The 17129-nt window shown below is 36.9% G+C and overlaps 2 protein-coding genes across 3 annotated transcripts; both read right to left on the reverse strand.

Moving 5' to 3' along the window:
- LOC109949009 lies at positions 323-6985 on the reverse strand. 2 transcript variants are annotated; one of them, XM_020563189.1, is made up of 4 exons: positions 6701-6985; positions 5594-5653; positions 2983-4349; positions 323-2797 (listed from the first exon to the last, which is right to left on the reverse strand). In XM_020563189.1, exons 3-4 carry the CDS (start codon positions 4343-4345, stop codon positions 1824-1826), a joined length of 2337 nt encoding a protein of 778 aa, XP_020418778.1. In that variant the 5' UTR covers positions 4346-4349; positions 5594-5653; positions 6701-6985; the 3' UTR covers positions 323-1823. The 2 variants fall into 2 exon arrangements, with proteins under 2 accessions (XP_020418778.1, XP_020418779.1); XM_020563190.1 differs by lacking the exon at positions 5594-5653.
- On the reverse strand, positions 8154-10385 carry LOC18779150 (putative receptor-like protein kinase At3g47110). The gene is made up of 4 exons (XM_020562461.1): positions 9854-10385; positions 9130-9300; positions 8794-8922; positions 8154-8497 (listed from the first exon to the last, which is right to left on the reverse strand). The coding sequence occupies exons 1-4, from the start codon at positions 10383-10385 to the stop codon at positions 8154-8156; spliced, it is 1176 nt and encodes a 391-aa protein (XP_020418050.1).

The following is a 17129-nucleotide window of genomic DNA, read 5'->3' on the forward strand; positions in this document are numbered from 1 at the left end:
TGAATCAAAGACAAATTAGGGGTCAGGGTCGGGGTCGAAGTCATCATCGAAGTGGGGGTCGTTGTGGGAGTCGGAGTCAAAGTCGGGGTCGTCGTCCTTGTCATAGTCGGGGTCGGGGTCATCAAAAGAGGATCCTGATGCAGGATCAGATTCAGGGCCAAAGTCTGCATCTGTAGGAGCTGAGCCATCTGGGCACTCAACTCGGTTATGGTTGGAAAATTAAGTTGGAAAATTAAGTATAAAGAAAAAGAAATAATATAAAAGTGAAGTAAAAAAGAAATTAATATAGGGCAAGGATAAAATAGGAAACAGAAAGAACAAAATTGATTAAAAAGTATTAAAAAGAAAAAGGGAATGTAAGTGGAGAAAATGGGAGTGGGAAAATCAGTTCCCATAAAAATACTTTAAACCTATATATCAAATAAGATATATAATCTGCTTATTAAGATTTGATTTTAAAATGGAAATCACAATGTTTGCCAAAATAGGAAGAAATTAACTTTATGGGTTTTTACGTCTAATGGTCCCTAAACTTTGATTCAATTCGCATTTTGATCCCTCAATTTTCCAAATTGTTCTCATGGTCCTTTAACTTCAGTTTCATTAAGACAATGGTTATGCTGTCAATTTTGACATCTTTTCCGTTAAATGCAAGAGCAAAATGGTCTTTTTGTATTATTTTTAATTTCCACCATCGAATATCCATTTCATCCAAAAAATAAAAAATAAAAACTAAAAAACCTTCTTCCTATCCTCACCATAGTGGCCACAGCCTCTCCAACCCAACCCCATCTAAACAAACACAACCCACAACAACCACCAAGCCTTCCCCACCCTCACCATCCCACTGAGTCAATCCCTCTTTCCCCAGGATGAAATATTCAAATTTGTTTTTTCAATTTTTTTTATCAACAAAATTGAGGATATGATATAGAGTGAGAAGCCATCGTAGGGAGGGTAGGTATGGTTCGTGTGAGGGTTTAGGTTGTGAAAGCACCATCATGTCCATGGCTTTGTTGGATTGAAGGAAGGGAGATATATCATTCCTCGATTGGTGATGGGTTTTAATGGGCTTGGTTTGGGGAGGGAGGGAGATATATGGATGGGGAGAGTTAAATCGCAACGGTGAAGGAGTGGGTGCGGTTTGGGTGTGCCAAGAATTGCCCATTTACCCCAGGAGTGAAGCAATTTCCAATTTTGACCCTCAACAGTATATCATGTGCCATGCACATGCTCAAGTTTAACAGAAAAGGCTGACAAAATTGACGACATGACCATTTGTCCTAATGAAACTAAAGTTGAAGGATAACGGGACCTTTTTTATGTTTTGGTGAACAAAAATTTAGGGAAAGGAGAGGCTACTCCTACACTCAGAGCCAGGGCAAACCGACCTACAGCCGGTTGGACTGACACAAGGGACCATTATCCCCCTACCCTCTGGTATGGAATTACAAATGATATTTTCTGGACTACCCACCAACATGGGATTGCTGGCAGCAAGTATTGAACTCGGTTGGGGCTCAACGCAGCTCGCACCTTACCAACTCAACCAACATATGTTGGCGTTTTTGTGCTACTTTTTGCTTCAGTGGTTGTGTTACCTTACCTTGTTACTTCATTGACAGCTTGTAAAGAAAGTAATCCTGTGACAGTTTCCTCAATAAAAAATCATGCAAATATGAACAAAAATATAAATTGTACCGGAAAAATAAAAAACTTACATAATTTTTGTACACTACAACCAAAATCTGCAAGACCATAAAATATTTCCTGTACACTTCTGATTATGCGCTCCAACCGCACCGACCACATTTACCAAACTTTTAAACTTCACCAACAGATTTTGGCATTTTAGTCCTTGGTCTACCGCGTCTCTTCTTAGTAAGAGGAGGCATGATAACATCTTCTGAACCCTCATGCATCACATTCTTAATGTCAGGTATGGGAGAAATACTAAACGCATATGAACATCTAAAGTAGCTTGACTTGAAGTGGTCATCAGTATACTCATGAATGCAACCAGAATCTTTTTGAATAGCAAAAAGTGCATGAACACAAGGAAAGCCTTTTATTTGCCACTCATGACAGGAGCACAAACGATTAGCCAAATCAACCTTAACACAGATTTCAGCATGCACATCATAGACAGAAGCACTACAACGACTAACATTCCAATTCCTACCAACCATCAACCTTTCGTTCAAGGTTCTCTCCATCATGGGACATAGAACAGAGCACCACTGCTCTGCTTTACGACTCCATTCAGCCATCATTTTCTTGAGTTTACTCCTGATGCCATCAACCATTTGACAGATTGGCAAAGCACGTAGCTCAAAAATCCAAGAATTAAATGATTCAGAAGCATTGTTGCACATTTCACCATATCGATTACCCTTAAAATAGGCATATGACCAACTCTCCTTAGGAAGATCTTCTAAAAAAGTCATAACAGGAGCACCACCCTCATGTTTTAAATTTTTCATATTAACCTCAAAAGCAGCTTTTGTGGGAGCATAGGCGCATTTCAAAAAAAGATCAACAATGTGATCCCGGAAAAATTTGCCATACGTAGAAGGATATTTAGATAAAAGGTTCTGTTTCAAATGCTGCAGGCAAAATGCATGATGGGATGTTGGAAACATGTTTGAAACAGCTTCAGTGAGACCTTTGTTATGATCAGATATAAATGTAATCGTCCTCCCTTGTGGAGTCAAAACTTTAGCTAAGTTTTCAAAGAACCAGCTCCAATTTTCCTCATTTTCCGAGTCCACGATAGCAAAAGCAAAGGGAAAAGATCCTGCAAACCAATAACATAAAATAGAATGGATGAGTAACCTGGTATTCCAAAGGTATACAAAGACATACATTTATATGTCACTTATCAAAAATCACAAAATATACATAAAGATGTAATTGTCAACCATCCGCACACAGATACAGATCAACAATCACAGTAATAAAAATAAAAAATAAAATTTATACCTTGGTTTCCATTCTTTCCCGTGGCACCAATTAGTTGCCCCTTATGCTTACTTTCTAGACCAGTCACATCTATGAACAACAAAGGTCTGCACCACCGAAAGCCCTCAATGCATGCACCATAACAAATAAACAATCTCCGAAAACGAGAAGTCTTAGGATCACACTCCAAGACACAATGTGACCCCCGATTGGATGACATTAAAGCATCACGATACCAAACTAATTGACTATAAGACGAGGATTCATCACCATGAACCTCGCTCTTGGCCAAATTTTTTGCATACCACGCAGTATGGTAAGAGATATCAAGACCATAGTTCTGCTTAAAATCCTTGACAATATCAATAGGCTTAATAAATGGTTCTTCCTGGATTCTATCCACCAAAACAGAAGATATAATCCTTGAGCTCATCGTCTTACCTTTCTCTTCACAGATAGCACCCGTGCAAGTGTGAACTTTATTTAAAGACTTAATGTAGAAAAAACCATTCAACCGACACACTGAAGCATGTATACGCCAATTACATCCATCTGAGATCTTCTTAAAACATTCAGCAATAACACGTTCTTTTTCATTCTTTACAAAAGCAAAACGAAATCCAGTCGCGAAGGCATACTTACACAACTTGTTACGAAATTCAACTACACCCCCTTCAAACTTCTGGCCCACATTATTAATATATTCCTTCCAACCCTGAGACAAAAATGTCTCGCCTTCATGAAATCTGGAGGTCCCCAAATGTTCATTCTCATCAAAAGCACTACTATCTAACATGCATGATGAAGACGCTGCATGATTAGATATTGCATCACCACATGCTGCACGATTAGATATTGCATCACTAGACGCTGCATCATTAGATGTTGCATCATTAGGAGTAGTGTGGTTAGACATTGCATCAGCAGACAATGCATGATTAGGAGCTCCAGTCGTTGCATGATTAGACGCTCCATGATCAACTGCTGCATGATCAGATGTTGCATCATTAGATGCAGCACGATCAGGAGCTGCACGATTAGAAACTGCATGACTATAAGGTGTGTGGTTAGGCGCAGCATGATTAGACGTTCCATGATTGCCATCCTCATTATTTGAACTCAAAAGATCCTTCACCGACATATCAACAAAACTACTCTTCAACATCGATAAACACATAAGCATCAAATGCACATCCATATCCGATTGCAGCAAGCAATTAGGATGCTCAGGAAGAGAATAGGTCAGCTCAAAACTCCCTACTTTTAGTTCCTTGAACCTTAAACACATCTCATTACAGATATCTGCATATTTACTATGTTCAAACAATGCAATGACGACCGTAACTGCACCATAACTACACCTTGCTATTCTAGCACTCTCCATTCCTCTACATGTAAAAATGACCAATACAAATCAACAGTAAGTATGAAGAAAAATAAAAATAAAAACTGAACACTGAGTCAGCAACTACCCATATAACTAATTGTAACTGATCTATAGCAAATATTAAATTCCTCAACGAAATCAAATGTTAAACAATTATGTTAACAAATCATACTACAAAAATACAAAAACAAAACACGATGTAATTGAGTGAAACTGTCTCACGGTAAAACTTATTCCAAAACAGTAGTGTAACAAGTGTAACGAAGACAGTTCCAGTTTTTCCAAAGCACTAGGATGCATCATTATACACTCTATTAACCACAACATAACACAGTAGCTGTAACACAATTGTTGAACAACAAAAATGACAAAAAAACGAGAAATAAAAATAACCATGCCGAACCAAATACCTCAACAATATCTCCAATCAATACAACCCAGATGTCAAAAAATTTTAAATAAACTAAAAGCAAACAGAAACACAGAAATACAAATTTGCACGATGAACAATACCACAATAACTACTTCAACTAAAAAAAAAATATTCTTAATAAACCAAAAATACAGATGTATGTGAATCAACCAAAGAAAATATACAACATGACGAAGAAGAACAAACTGAAACCAAACAAAGAAAAATAGCTAAATAGCTTGTGAATGATTCGCATGAAGACCGATCAACTACGCGCTCCAAAATAAATGAAAGCTCTGGAGCAGAGTTTTAAACCAAAACAAACCTGAATCCTCAAACTCAGTAAGCATTACCCAAATGAGAGGAGAAAATAAATCAAAATTGAAAAACTTGGATGAACAAATCGAGCTGAAATCTTAATTAATGCAACGGAAAATTGACATTTTGAAGAAGAAAAAGAATCCAAATCTTGCCACTGATGATTCGTAACAAACTTGTTCATGTTTCAAGGGTAAAGGAACATCAAAATCTGGTTGACCAACACTAGGGAGGGATCTAGCTTAATTAAATTGTTGAAATAAAGGATAGCATCCCCGAAATCACTTGCACTGGAAGACTGGATTCTATTTTTTAATAACTAAAAGTTGAAATCTGTATTACTTCAATATAATTTCCCTATAGAAATTGCAGGAAATCCTGGTTTTGCCTCATACATTAAAAAACATAAATGAAAAATATTTATAAATAATTGATACAGATATAGGACAACTATCCAGGTGATTTATGTAAATGACTAGTTCATGATGTTGAAGAGCGAAGGGAAAATCATTTACAGTTTCTTTGGTTATCCTTGATTGGGTTGTTGATTTGTAAGAATCAAACCAGACTCCGACCTGCACATTGCACGTGTACAGTTCAAATAAGGAAAGAAGTAAAAACATGTCCTTCAAAGCAATGGTGTTAAAGATTAAAATAAGGAACAAACTGCACTGTTGATTTTGTATACACAAAGGAAGAGTATTATATGCACTAGTATTACATGGAGATGTTGAATATATGTGTGTACAAAGTGAGATAGGACAAGTCTGCATAGAGTATATGCATGTATAGGGAATTTTTCGATTGCCAAACTGTGAATCTGGACTATTGATCAAGTTGATTCTTGCTTGAATGCGTGGTCTCAATTCGCAGCATAGCAAAATAAGGATTTTTTCTTAGCATACATAGAAGATTGGCACTAACTATTAGAATCTTGTCAAACTCAAATATTTCATGTTGGATAAATTCTGGGTTTTTACTGATTTTGTTCCTATTTCAAATATTTCTTTTATGACTTTATAATAAGAACCTCTGTAGCCTAAAACAAGCAAAATTTGATACTATTGAATAAGAAAGAGCTTTCTCTTAATTTCGTTCTTATTCCGCTGGTATTCTCCCAAAATCAACATAGGCTGTGTTCTAATCACACTGAGTCACTGACACTGTAGCATAAGCTTTTAAAAGGACAAGGCCAAGTTGGGTACTACTTGTGTATCTCTACTTAAACAGAGAAGAAGACCAAAGCTCTATAGAGCTATTGGGAGCTACCTGTTTATGAGGTGAAACTGGCAATGACTTTTAGAATTTTCACAGGAAATGCAGGGAGGTTAGATTTCTTGTGAAATTAATCCACAGAACTACCCAGAAATGAATCCAAAATCATTCACATCATAAACTCCTAAAAATTCAACACTGAAAACACTACATAACCATGAAAATCGGCAGAACCCGATAATGTATATTGGTTAATGGCTATATTAAAGAAAATTATGTTACAATATTGAAGAAAAAGTAAAAGCTAACATATCAGAAAATTTAAGAACGAAAACCAGTGAACGGCTAAGTAAGAATAAAAAAATACAAAATTTTCGACAATTAGTATAGACAAAATAATTAAGTACCTCAATTGGAGGATTAAACGAGGAGAAATTGGGAGCACTGGCTCGCCGATTTGAATAATGCCATAGAGGAGGAGGCGATGGGAAATGTCAAAACGTCGAACTGGGGTTTAGCTTTTGGATTGTTTTTGGGAGGTTTTAGTTCTCTCTCTCTCTCTCTCTTTTTCCTAATTTCATGAAGCGTAATATCGGTATTTTCGGGGGGAAAAACAATTTAATACTAGAGTAAATAGGGTTTAGGTGTAAAACTGGTAGGAGTAAGGTAATTGTAAAACTGGTATTGAGGTAATGTTAAAACTTTTATTAAGGTAATTGGTCTTAGGTTAATAATACTAGCCTCTTCGCACAAAGATAATGAGTAGTTGTGTTTCTAAAAAAAATAGGATTTCAAATCTGATTTTTCTTTTAAATGTTTTACCATTATCTGACTTTTGTTTTATATATATAGATAAATTGATGATATTTTTCTTTTGAAAAAAAGAAAAACACTCAGTAAACATGGACTTAGCCAAGTTGGCTAGAGCGGTTGTGCTCCCATTCTGCACCCGAGTTTGAATCCCCATCTCCTTATCGCTTGTATCAACAACAAAAAAGGCACTCACATGAATATTGTTTGTGTTGGCAATTTAATTTTCATTCGGTTATACAATACTTATTTAGATAAAATTAAATAAACTTTTTCTTTACTCAATATATTTATTTTCCTTATCCATGTAGAAAATAATTACTCTATATTTTTTATTTATTAGAATATAGAAATTCACCTTTAGTATATAATTTTTTATTTTTCCATCTTACTGTTTAGACTCAAGACCATTTATTTCTTCACAATGCCCTTTTGCAATTTCAGTTTGGAATGGTGTTTCTAATTGTTCGTCCCCGATTCGTTTTTGTGATCTCCTTTTTGATTGGTTGAATTTATATGGGAATTGGAATGTTAATGGTAGATATATATATATATATATATATATAATGCAAGCATGGCTTTATGCAAACTTCATTTGTTAAATTAAACTTTGATGGTCATTGGTCAGTTTGAGATGATTGTGAAGCTACTTTTGGTTAAACATTCTTTGCTTGCTGGTACAAAGAGTATTGGCCTCACAAGAGTTTTGATGGTTGAAGGGCAAGCTCTAAATGATGGTTTGCTGGATCGATACTTCAAAGTCTCGATTGAAGGCGACTCTAAGCTTCTCATTGGCTGCATCTCTGTTGATGTTCTATACCATGGAGATTTTTAATGTGGTTAGTTCATCATATACATAAAATGGGAAAGGAAACATCATTAGATTCAATTGGACCGGTGCAGTTATAGCAACAATGGAGGAACAGATAACAGAACAAATTCGATTACCACTATAATCCTAAGAAGATCAAGTGTTTTTAGACAGACTTAAGACAAGATGCAGTAGTAATCTTCTTCACACAAAAGAGTAGCATAAGTTTGAAGCTTTTATCAAAGAAGAACGTCCCTAATGGAGCGCAATGCAGATGCAGCATCACGGATGCCCTTTCGGTCTCTTGAGGATTCTGCAGAACACTCAATTCCAGTTCTAAATATCAAACTCAAACACTCCTCCAATTTTTGTGCAGTTGCGCTGCGTTGCTTGGGAGTGTCCTTGATGCCTCCTTGAAGAAATAATACCGCATCTGCAATCTCTGTCTTCACAAAATTATGAAGGTTCAAGCCATCACTGAACATGTAGCCAGTGGGTTTCTTCCCAGTAAACATCTCTAACAAGAGAATGCCAAAGCTGGACACATCCCCATACGTTGACACCTCACTTCTCATTCCATACTCTACAATTCCAAAATCAGATATCGTTACTGTAATTGCAAACAGTAGAGCTTTCTTAGAAGCAAGTAAGAGTAACATTTCAACCATGAGCTTTCCATGATGCGGAAGTTTAACAAGATACGTGTACAAAGAAAATCCCAGAGAATTGGAAAACTCCAATAATGTGAGTGGAAAAGTGAATGCAGAATCGATTCTTTTTGTTATATGTATTGCCACATGTGACAATCTAATTAGCAGTAATTTTTCCAGGTAGGGTAAAAGGAGAAAGCAAACTGTTTGAAAAATGGAGATAATTTACCTGGTGCAGCATAGCCAACTGATCCTCTTATTCCAATGGAACTTATTTGATTTGCAGAAATGTTACTTGATAACTTTGAGAGAAATCTTGCTAGCCCAAAGTCAGCAACATGTCCAGTCAATTCATTGTCTAAAAGAACATTGTTTGGCTTGAGATCACAATGAACGATTGCAGTTCGCAATGATTATGAAGATAATCTAGTGCACAGGCAACATCAATGGCGATGTTCAGCCTCTGAAGAAGATTCATACTCTTGGATTCGTCTCCTACCTCTTTTGTTCTAGTAGGCAGATGCAACCACTCGTCTAAGTTCCCATTTTCCATGAACTCATAAACCAGAGCCTTGAAAATCAGCACTTGAACATGCAGTAATAATCTTGACGAGATTTCGATGCCTGATATTTCTCAAAGCCTCAGACTCTGTTATGACACTCTTCAAAGCTCCCTGCCGTAATAGGTTAAACACTTTTATGGCAACCAACTGAGCTCCACCATCATCAAGAACTCCTTTGTACACAGATCCAAAACTGCCCACACTAATCAAATTAGTCAAAGTGAACCAATCGGTAGCTTTTACAAGAGCAGCATATGGTACTTACAAAATTTTCTCAAAATTGCTTCGGGCGCTCTTTTCTTAGCTTCTTCCTTAATGGACGTAGATATAGGAAAGACGACCAGGATGATTAACTCAAAGGCAGGGACTACACAGATTACTAATTTCAAGGCAAGGGTCATCCTCCTTTTCTTGGACTCTTTGGATGGAAAGTTGCATTTGGGCAGGTGGAATTCAACAACACTGCTGCAAAGCTTGCTGTTTCCAACAACCGAAGTTGCACTGGTATTTTTGAAGGCACGTCCCACAGGCAGCATGCCCTCAAAATCATTAAAAAATATATTCAAATTCAGCAAATGTAAACCCTCCAAGTATTGTGGAATCTTGCCCGACAGATTGTTTCGAGAAAGATCCAAAACTTGAATTCCTCTCAATGTTTCAAAAGGCAAAAGAATGGTCCCTTGGAAGGAGTCGCCTTGCAACCGGAGGACTTCTAAACTTTCACACTTGCCAAGATTTCTGGGAGTTCCCCAGATGACATGTTATCATAAAGGTCCAATGAACTTAGACCTTTCACATTTCCAACTTCCATGGGAAGGGAACCAGTCAAGTGGTTTCGAGATAGATTCAAAACCACTGACAAGGATGAGAGACCCCAAACTTGTTGGGTTATTGAACCACTAAGCTTGTTTTGAGAAAGTTTCAACAGAAGTAGCTTTCGACATTGCCCCAAACTTGGAGGGATGCTGCCCTCGAGATCACTTCCCTGTAATTCGAGTGTGGTTAACTCTGTTAAATTCCCAACAGAGGATGGGATGTGCCCTGATAATTTGTTGTTGTCCAAACCCAACCTCCCTATTTTTTGAAGCCTCCCAATATCAGCAGGGATATTTCCTGTAAATTGATTATAGTTCATAAACAGAATATTCAAGTTAACAAGATTGCCTATCCCATTTGGGATGCCTCCATGTATCCGATTGAAACTAACATCAAATCCAACAAGAGTGGTCGACAAGTTTCCTATAGATGTGGGCAACATCCCTCCAAATTTGTTGTTACAAATATCAACCAATCCCAATTATGTGGGGTTAGTCAAATCCGAGGAAGTTGAATTCACCCGCTTGCCCACTTCCAAGATAATTAATGTCAATGCTGAATTCCTGGAGACTATAGAGCTTCTGCAAAGAGGGAACTTGTCAAGTTAGGCCGTTTCCTGCAACAATAAATTGCTCCAAATTGGAGGCATTGGATACGGACACAAGAATGGATCCAGTTATGAATCGGTTGAGGCCAAGGTTGATAATTTGGAGATTGGGAAGAGTTTTGAACATGTCTGAGGGAAGACTCCCCTGGATTTGGTTTCCCATCAACTCCAAAGCAGTAAGAGTAGAAATATTGAAAATGGAAGCAGGGACAGCACCAGACAACATATTTTCACCCACCAAAAACAAGTTTAAGCTTGTACTTTGGCCTAGAGACTCAGGGATACTTCCATTTAAGAAATTCTCAAGTGCAACAAAGGATACAAGAAATGAAAGGGTCCCAAATGAAGGAGGCATAGTACCTGTCAAAAAGCTCTTGTACAATCCAAGTTTTTTGAGCTTTGACAAGGACCCAAGAGTATTAGGAATTTTCCCTACTAGCTTGTTTCCACCGAGATGAATCTCTATGAGGTTGAAGCAACTGGATATATTGGCTGGAATTTCTCCACTCAATGAATTATTAACCAGTATTAAACTCTGCAGCCTACGCAGGTGGCCGATTTGTTGAGGGATTTCGTCAATGAAGCTATTGTTGCTTAAAATTAGCTCCTTGAGGAAGCTTAGATTTCCTACATATGGTGATATGGACCCTGCCAATTATTGAGAATGCAGGTGTAGCCCTGTGACCCTTTGATGCCGGCGACCACATGTGATGCCTTGCCATTGGCAAAAATGAATGGATTCATTCCAAGAGCTCAGGACCGAGTTGGGTCGTGCTTGATTTGAGCTTTGATGGCTAGCAGTGAAACTCGTCAGTCTCATTCCCTCCCAGCCTCACCCTTGTGGGGTTCATGGCTAAGGAAAAACCTGATTGCATGGAACTCAAACAACATATCAGCAGCATAAAGAAAAGTGAGCATACTAAGCTGGATTTGATGGAGAAAATCTCCATCTTATAATGATATTAGAGATTAAGAAAGAGAGATATGAGTTGAGATTACCTTAGCTCATCTCATGCATGACAACAAGTCTATGCAAGTGAAGGAGCCAATCCCGCTTCCTGGATGACCAAAGTCTTTTGCTTCCCACAGTGGGGTGGGGGCTCACAAGTGAGACGTTATGCATGAAAACACAAACATAGGGACGTGGAATTTCAATTTATAAGCCTTCATCCATTGGCAGGAAAGAGAGAGGACTCAAAGTGACTTCAGGGTCCCTGGCTTTTTCTTTTTGTTAACATCTTATTCAAAACTTTTTTTATTTACAGCCCAATACCTTTCAACATCAATTTCTTTTCTAAACGATAGTTTTCAATTTTCTTTTAATTGATCAAAATAACACAAAAGAAATCTTTCAATTTTCGTTGAATTGGTCAAAATGGCACCAAAGACGATCTTTGGACACTCCTATTAAAATAGCTCAAAATGCCACTCATTTTATAATTTTTTTGTGAAAATACCACCCCTCCTCTAAAATTTTAAAACTATCACCTATAAATACATTTTTATTGTTCACTGATTGCACACATATCCCTTTTTTCAGAAATTTTGGTCTATCTCACCTCTCTTGTTCTCTCTCTGGCGCAACTATATGTCTCTCTCTTTGCTCTCTCTTTCTCTCTCTCTCTCTCTCTCTCTTTTGAATCGCGAACCCTTCCCTCAACCCCGTATTTTAAGTATGTCTTCTAAATAGGTGCTTGCAACCTTAAAGCTCTACTGGATCGACGACCTTGAAAAGGTAGGGTTGATGGTTATTTTCTTAATATATGTGGGATTACGTGAAATAGGTTTTGTTTGATTGCTTGGGATTCTATTAAATTGGTTTTGGGTTTAATTGCTTTCGGTTAGGTTTTTTGAATCTTCATACTCATCCATCTGAGTTTGACCAATTGCATTTAGATTGATCTGGATATGTGAATCTGGAAACTTGGGATTTTCCGTTTGATGTAGTGGATGCTGTTGTGTTCATGTTATTTTGCAGTCGTATTGTTGTTATGTTGCTGTTATATTATATTGCCTTTATATTGCTGTTGTATTGCCTTCTTATTGCCTGGTTATTGTGGTTGTACTGTGGTAGTTAAATGTTGTTTTGTCATGGTCAGAAATGGAGACAATTGTTATTCTAGTTTGCTACAATGGAAAATGGGTAACCGCAAAAAAAATGTGCAAATACGAAGGGGGTGACTCAAAAGACTTAATAGTTCCACAGACCATCACATTTGCTAAACTATTGGATCGTGTGCATCAGATTGGTAATACAAATTTGGTATTTTCCCAAATTTCCAATTTTATATGCAGTGGTTTGTATTTGTTTTTTGGGTGTATCACATTTCTATATTTTCGTTGTTCTTCAGATTTTGTCATTTTCAATCTTTCTGTGATTTGAGTATATTCGGAAATTAGGCATTTCCCAGTAAGGTAATTTTCTGATTTTCCAATTTGGCAATTCTGTTTTCTATGTTTTTAAAATTTCCAAAAATTGCTTAGTTACAGAATCCATTTTTGGCCTAAAATCCAATTTTATTGTTATTTTTGTAATGCTCTAATGCTCTAAATTACAGCCAAGGAGTAAATGGTGTACATTTCAATCCAATCAATTTAATGATCCAACTACATACCCAATTTCGTCATATATAGACATGCAACTAACTCCTTGAACACAATATAAAATAGACAAGTTCCTATACATAATTGAAGCATAGGCAGCTTCTTAATGTGAGGTTTGGGAAAGGTCATTATTCTGCACTTACTCAAAGACAAACATTCTCCAGTAAAGCTGACCATATTTTTGTTTACAAGTTTTCAATAAATACAATTGTGAGACTGAATGTACCTTTGAAATTTGTTTTTGCAGACTGCAGTTGTCAATTGTCCCCAGCAATAGTTAAAGATGTCGGACGTACGGACTCCAAATGAAGATGTCATTTACTCGAGAGACCAGCCGTGGCATGTGTCGTTCCTATCTCCACCTCTGACTCCAATTGCCACCCTATTGCGTGTATCCCAACGATAGTTATTGCTACCCTATTGCAATTATATTGCCTCATATTGCCCTCATATTGCCACTAGATTGTGTGTATATTTCCCAAATATTGTGGTTCTATTGTATGTATATTGCCACTAGATTGTGTATATATTGCCCAAATATTGTGGTTCTATTGTATGTATATTGACTAGGGCTCGTCATTGGGTTTAGAGTTTAGGGCCTACTTTATTCGAAAACAAGAAGAAGAGGAGGAAGGAAAAATGTGCCTTTCAAAAAGAGACACTTAGCTACATCATAATTACACCGTAAGACATTGTAAGAAATAATTATTAAAAATTATAGTTATGAAAAAATTATTTAGAAAAAAATGAAGGTATGAATAAATATGCAAATGCTTGGTGATGGGTTGAAGAAAAGCATGATTGTATTTGGTGGTATGATTATGTTTGGTGATATGATATGTTGTTCGGCTTAATCTTCATATATGTAATTGTTGTATTAATAAGTGATACAAATTAATCTCGTAATCTTCCCATTATTAACTAGTAATGGGTCAAGATGAGTAAATGAAATGAAAGAAAATAAGAAACCCAAAATAAACACAAACAGGAATTTCCAACACCCTTTTATTGCCAATATATCGCCACTGTATCACCAGTTTATTGCATTTTATGCAGAAATGAATTATGCACTTCCTCTGTTTTCTACCCATTATGCAAATTTTTTGTTATGTATATGATTGGATTGAGCACAGAAAAATAAACAAAACTACACGAACCAAATGTCAAAAAAGGATACAAAAAAGAGTAGAAGTCAGTGGAAATGAACACGTCGTTTCAAACAAGTAAACTGTCATACCTCCATAAAGAGCAAGTATGCTTATATATCAAGCAGTACGAAATAGTTGAACTTCACAATCTAAATAATAAGTGTTGAGACTATTCTTAAAAACTAAAATGAGTTATTAAAAACAGCAACTTTAATTCTCGTAAGTGCATGAACCGTTTATACAGCTTATGTAAATACGAGGTCGATCCCACGGAGAATGGTAACTTGATTCCAAGTTAAATTACTTAGAATGCTAGAAAAGCATAGAACAAAGAAACTGACTAACTAGCTAAAGGCAAGGTCGAATTCAACAATGTTTCTTGCTAATTACTCAAGGTCTAGGACAAAATCCTAGCACCACACACTCACTCGAAATGGGGAGTTTTTTTGTTAAAATCAAAAGAAGAAAGTGAAATGAAAGTGCTCGAAAGTAAACACTGACAGCAATTAATAAATTGTGAAACAATAATTGAGAGGTGTTAGAGCCTTGGAATCCACAACTAGTTTTCCTATCCAAGTTATGAATGCATAGAAATTGACTCAAGCTTCATCAACAATAGATTATCGCATACAAGCCTATGGTATCTAGGTGCAGTATGCATGATTCTCCTAAGGCATGTAATTGTGCATGGTATCTACACAATACGTGACCTCTAATATGCAACCTAAGCATGGTATCTACTTAGAATAAAGCATACAAGAGTCATTAAGCTCCATGAGATATGATAATCACACAAGTCCTAGAACATGGTATCTGTCCTAGTCAACCTATGGTTATTAACCCCTTGAATGATTCTTAGGCCATTCATGTGTTGTTTGTGAAAGGAGAGTAGAATTGGTGAATCTAAACCCATTCCCAACCTGTGCTAGATGCATAAAATCCTAGTTAGCTACACCAAGAAAACATACATTAAGCACATAATAAACTGGAGATTTACAACTTAATAATGAAAGCAAGGAAATCAATTAACTATAAAATCATTCATAACATTGAATATTCATGACTAGGGCTTCATCCTAAACCCTAACTAAATGGATCAGTTAGACATAACTATGAATAAAGAAAATAAGAAATATATAGGTAGAATAAAGAGAAGAGAAGAACTAGCTGGCAGCAATGTAGTTCCCAGGATAGCTCCAAGCTCTCTTCTCTCTTTGTGGTGAATCTGAATGTGTTTATGAGAGTAATGGATGAAGTGAATGTGTGTGTCTGCCTCTATCTCCCTTGAATGAGTGAGCAACTTACACAGGTTGGATGAGGAGACATCCTTGATAGAAGTTGTTCCAATAGGTGTCTATTATAACATATCCAAATTTCAGCCCAATTGGATAACTCTGGAGCCCTCAACATGTCAAAGACTGAACCAAGTTCACAGAAAAGTCATAGTTGGCTGTCATCACATTTAATGTGGCTACATCCCTAGAGCCATGTGCTACACATTAGAGCAGCCATACATGGGAGACAAATCAGCTTAGGAACTCAGAAAAATGAACAAAAGTCAAGCTTTCCATAAAGAAACCAAGAATAGTCCACCAAAGCATGTATTGGGCAGCTGGAGCAGTTGGCATGTATGGGCAACTGGAGCAGTTGGGTAGTTGAGGCAGTTGGGAGCAGCTAGAAGAGGTGTGCTTCACCAGCCAAAAGGAAGGACGAAAATGCTCTCTATAAATAGAGAGCTGCTTACTCATTCAAGGGAGATAGAGGCAGACACACACATTCACTTCATCCATTACTCTCATACATACATTCAGATTCACCACAAAGAGATAAGAGAGCTTGGTGCTGTCCTGGGAGCTACATTGTTGCCAGCTAGTTCTTCTTTTCTCTTTATTCTACCTATTTGTTTCTTATTTTCTTTATTCATAGTTATGTCTAACTAATCCATTTAGTTAGGGCTTAGGATGAAGCCCTAGTCATGAATATTCAATGTTATGGATGATTTTATAGTTAATTGATTTCCTTGCTTTCATTATCAAGTTGTAAATCTCCAGTTTATTATGTGCTCAATGTATGTTTTCTTGGTGTAGCTAACTAGGATTTTATGCATCTAGCACAGGTTGGGAATAGGTTTAGATTCACCAATTCTACTCTCCTTTCACAAGCAACACATGAATGGCCTAAGAATCATTCAAGGGGTTAATAACCATAGGTTGACTAGGACAGATACCATGTTCTAGGACTTGTGTGATTATCATATTCTCATGGAGCTTAATGACTCTTGTATGCTTTATTCTAAGTAGATACCATGCTTAGGTTGCATATTAGAGATCACGTGTTGTGTAGATACCATGCACAATTACATGCCTTAGGAGAATCATGCATGCTGCACCTAGATACCATAGGCTTGTATGCGATAATCTATTGTTGATGAAGCTTGAGTCAATTTCTATGCATTCATAACTTGGATAGGTAAACTAGTGGTGGATTCCAAAGGCTCTAACACCTCTTAATCATTGTTTCATAACTTGCTGATTGCTGCCAGTGTTTACTTTTGAGCACTTTCATTTCACTTTCTTCTTTTCATTTCAACAACAAAACCCCCCATTTTGAGTGTGTGTGTGGTGCTAGGATTTTGTCCTAGACCTTGAGTAATTAGCAAGAGGCATTGTTGAATTTGACCTTGCCTTTAGCTAGTTAGTCAGTTTCTTTGTTCTATGTTTTTCTTGCATTCTAAGTAATTTAACTTGGAACCAAGTTACCATTCTCCGTGGGATCGACTTCGTATTTACATAATCTATACTATAAAAAAGTCTTCTGTCGATACCGT

Source organism: Prunus persica, chromosome G4 (assembly GCF_000346465.2).
Source record: "Prunus persica cultivar Lovell chromosome G4, Prunus_persica_NCBIv2, whole genome shotgun sequence".
Classification (NCBI taxonomy): domain Eukaryota; kingdom Viridiplantae; phylum Streptophyta; class Magnoliopsida; order Rosales; family Rosaceae; genus Prunus; species Prunus persica.

Coding starts and splice junctions, on each gene's coding strand:
- LOC109949009 (XM_020563190.1), bottom strand. CDS start 4,345: ATGGAGAGTGCTAGAATAGCAAGGTGTAGTTATGGTGCAGTTACGGTC. Junction 2,798..2,982: donor GGGAAAGAATGGAAACCAAG/GTATAAATTTTA, acceptor ATTGGTTTGCAG/GATCTTTTCCCTTTGCTTTT.
- LOC18779150 (XM_020562461.1), bottom strand. CDS start 10,385: ATGTTGCCCACATCTATAGGAAACTTGTCGACCACTCTTGTTGGATTT. Junction 9,301..9,853: donor ACTCCCAGAAATCTTGGCAA/GTGTGAAAGTTT, acceptor CTGTGTACAAAG/GAGTTCTTGATGATGGTGGA. Junction 8,923..9,129: donor TGCTGATTTTCAAGGCTCTG/GTTTATGAGTTC, acceptor ATGTTCTTTTAG/ACAATGAATTGACTGGACAT.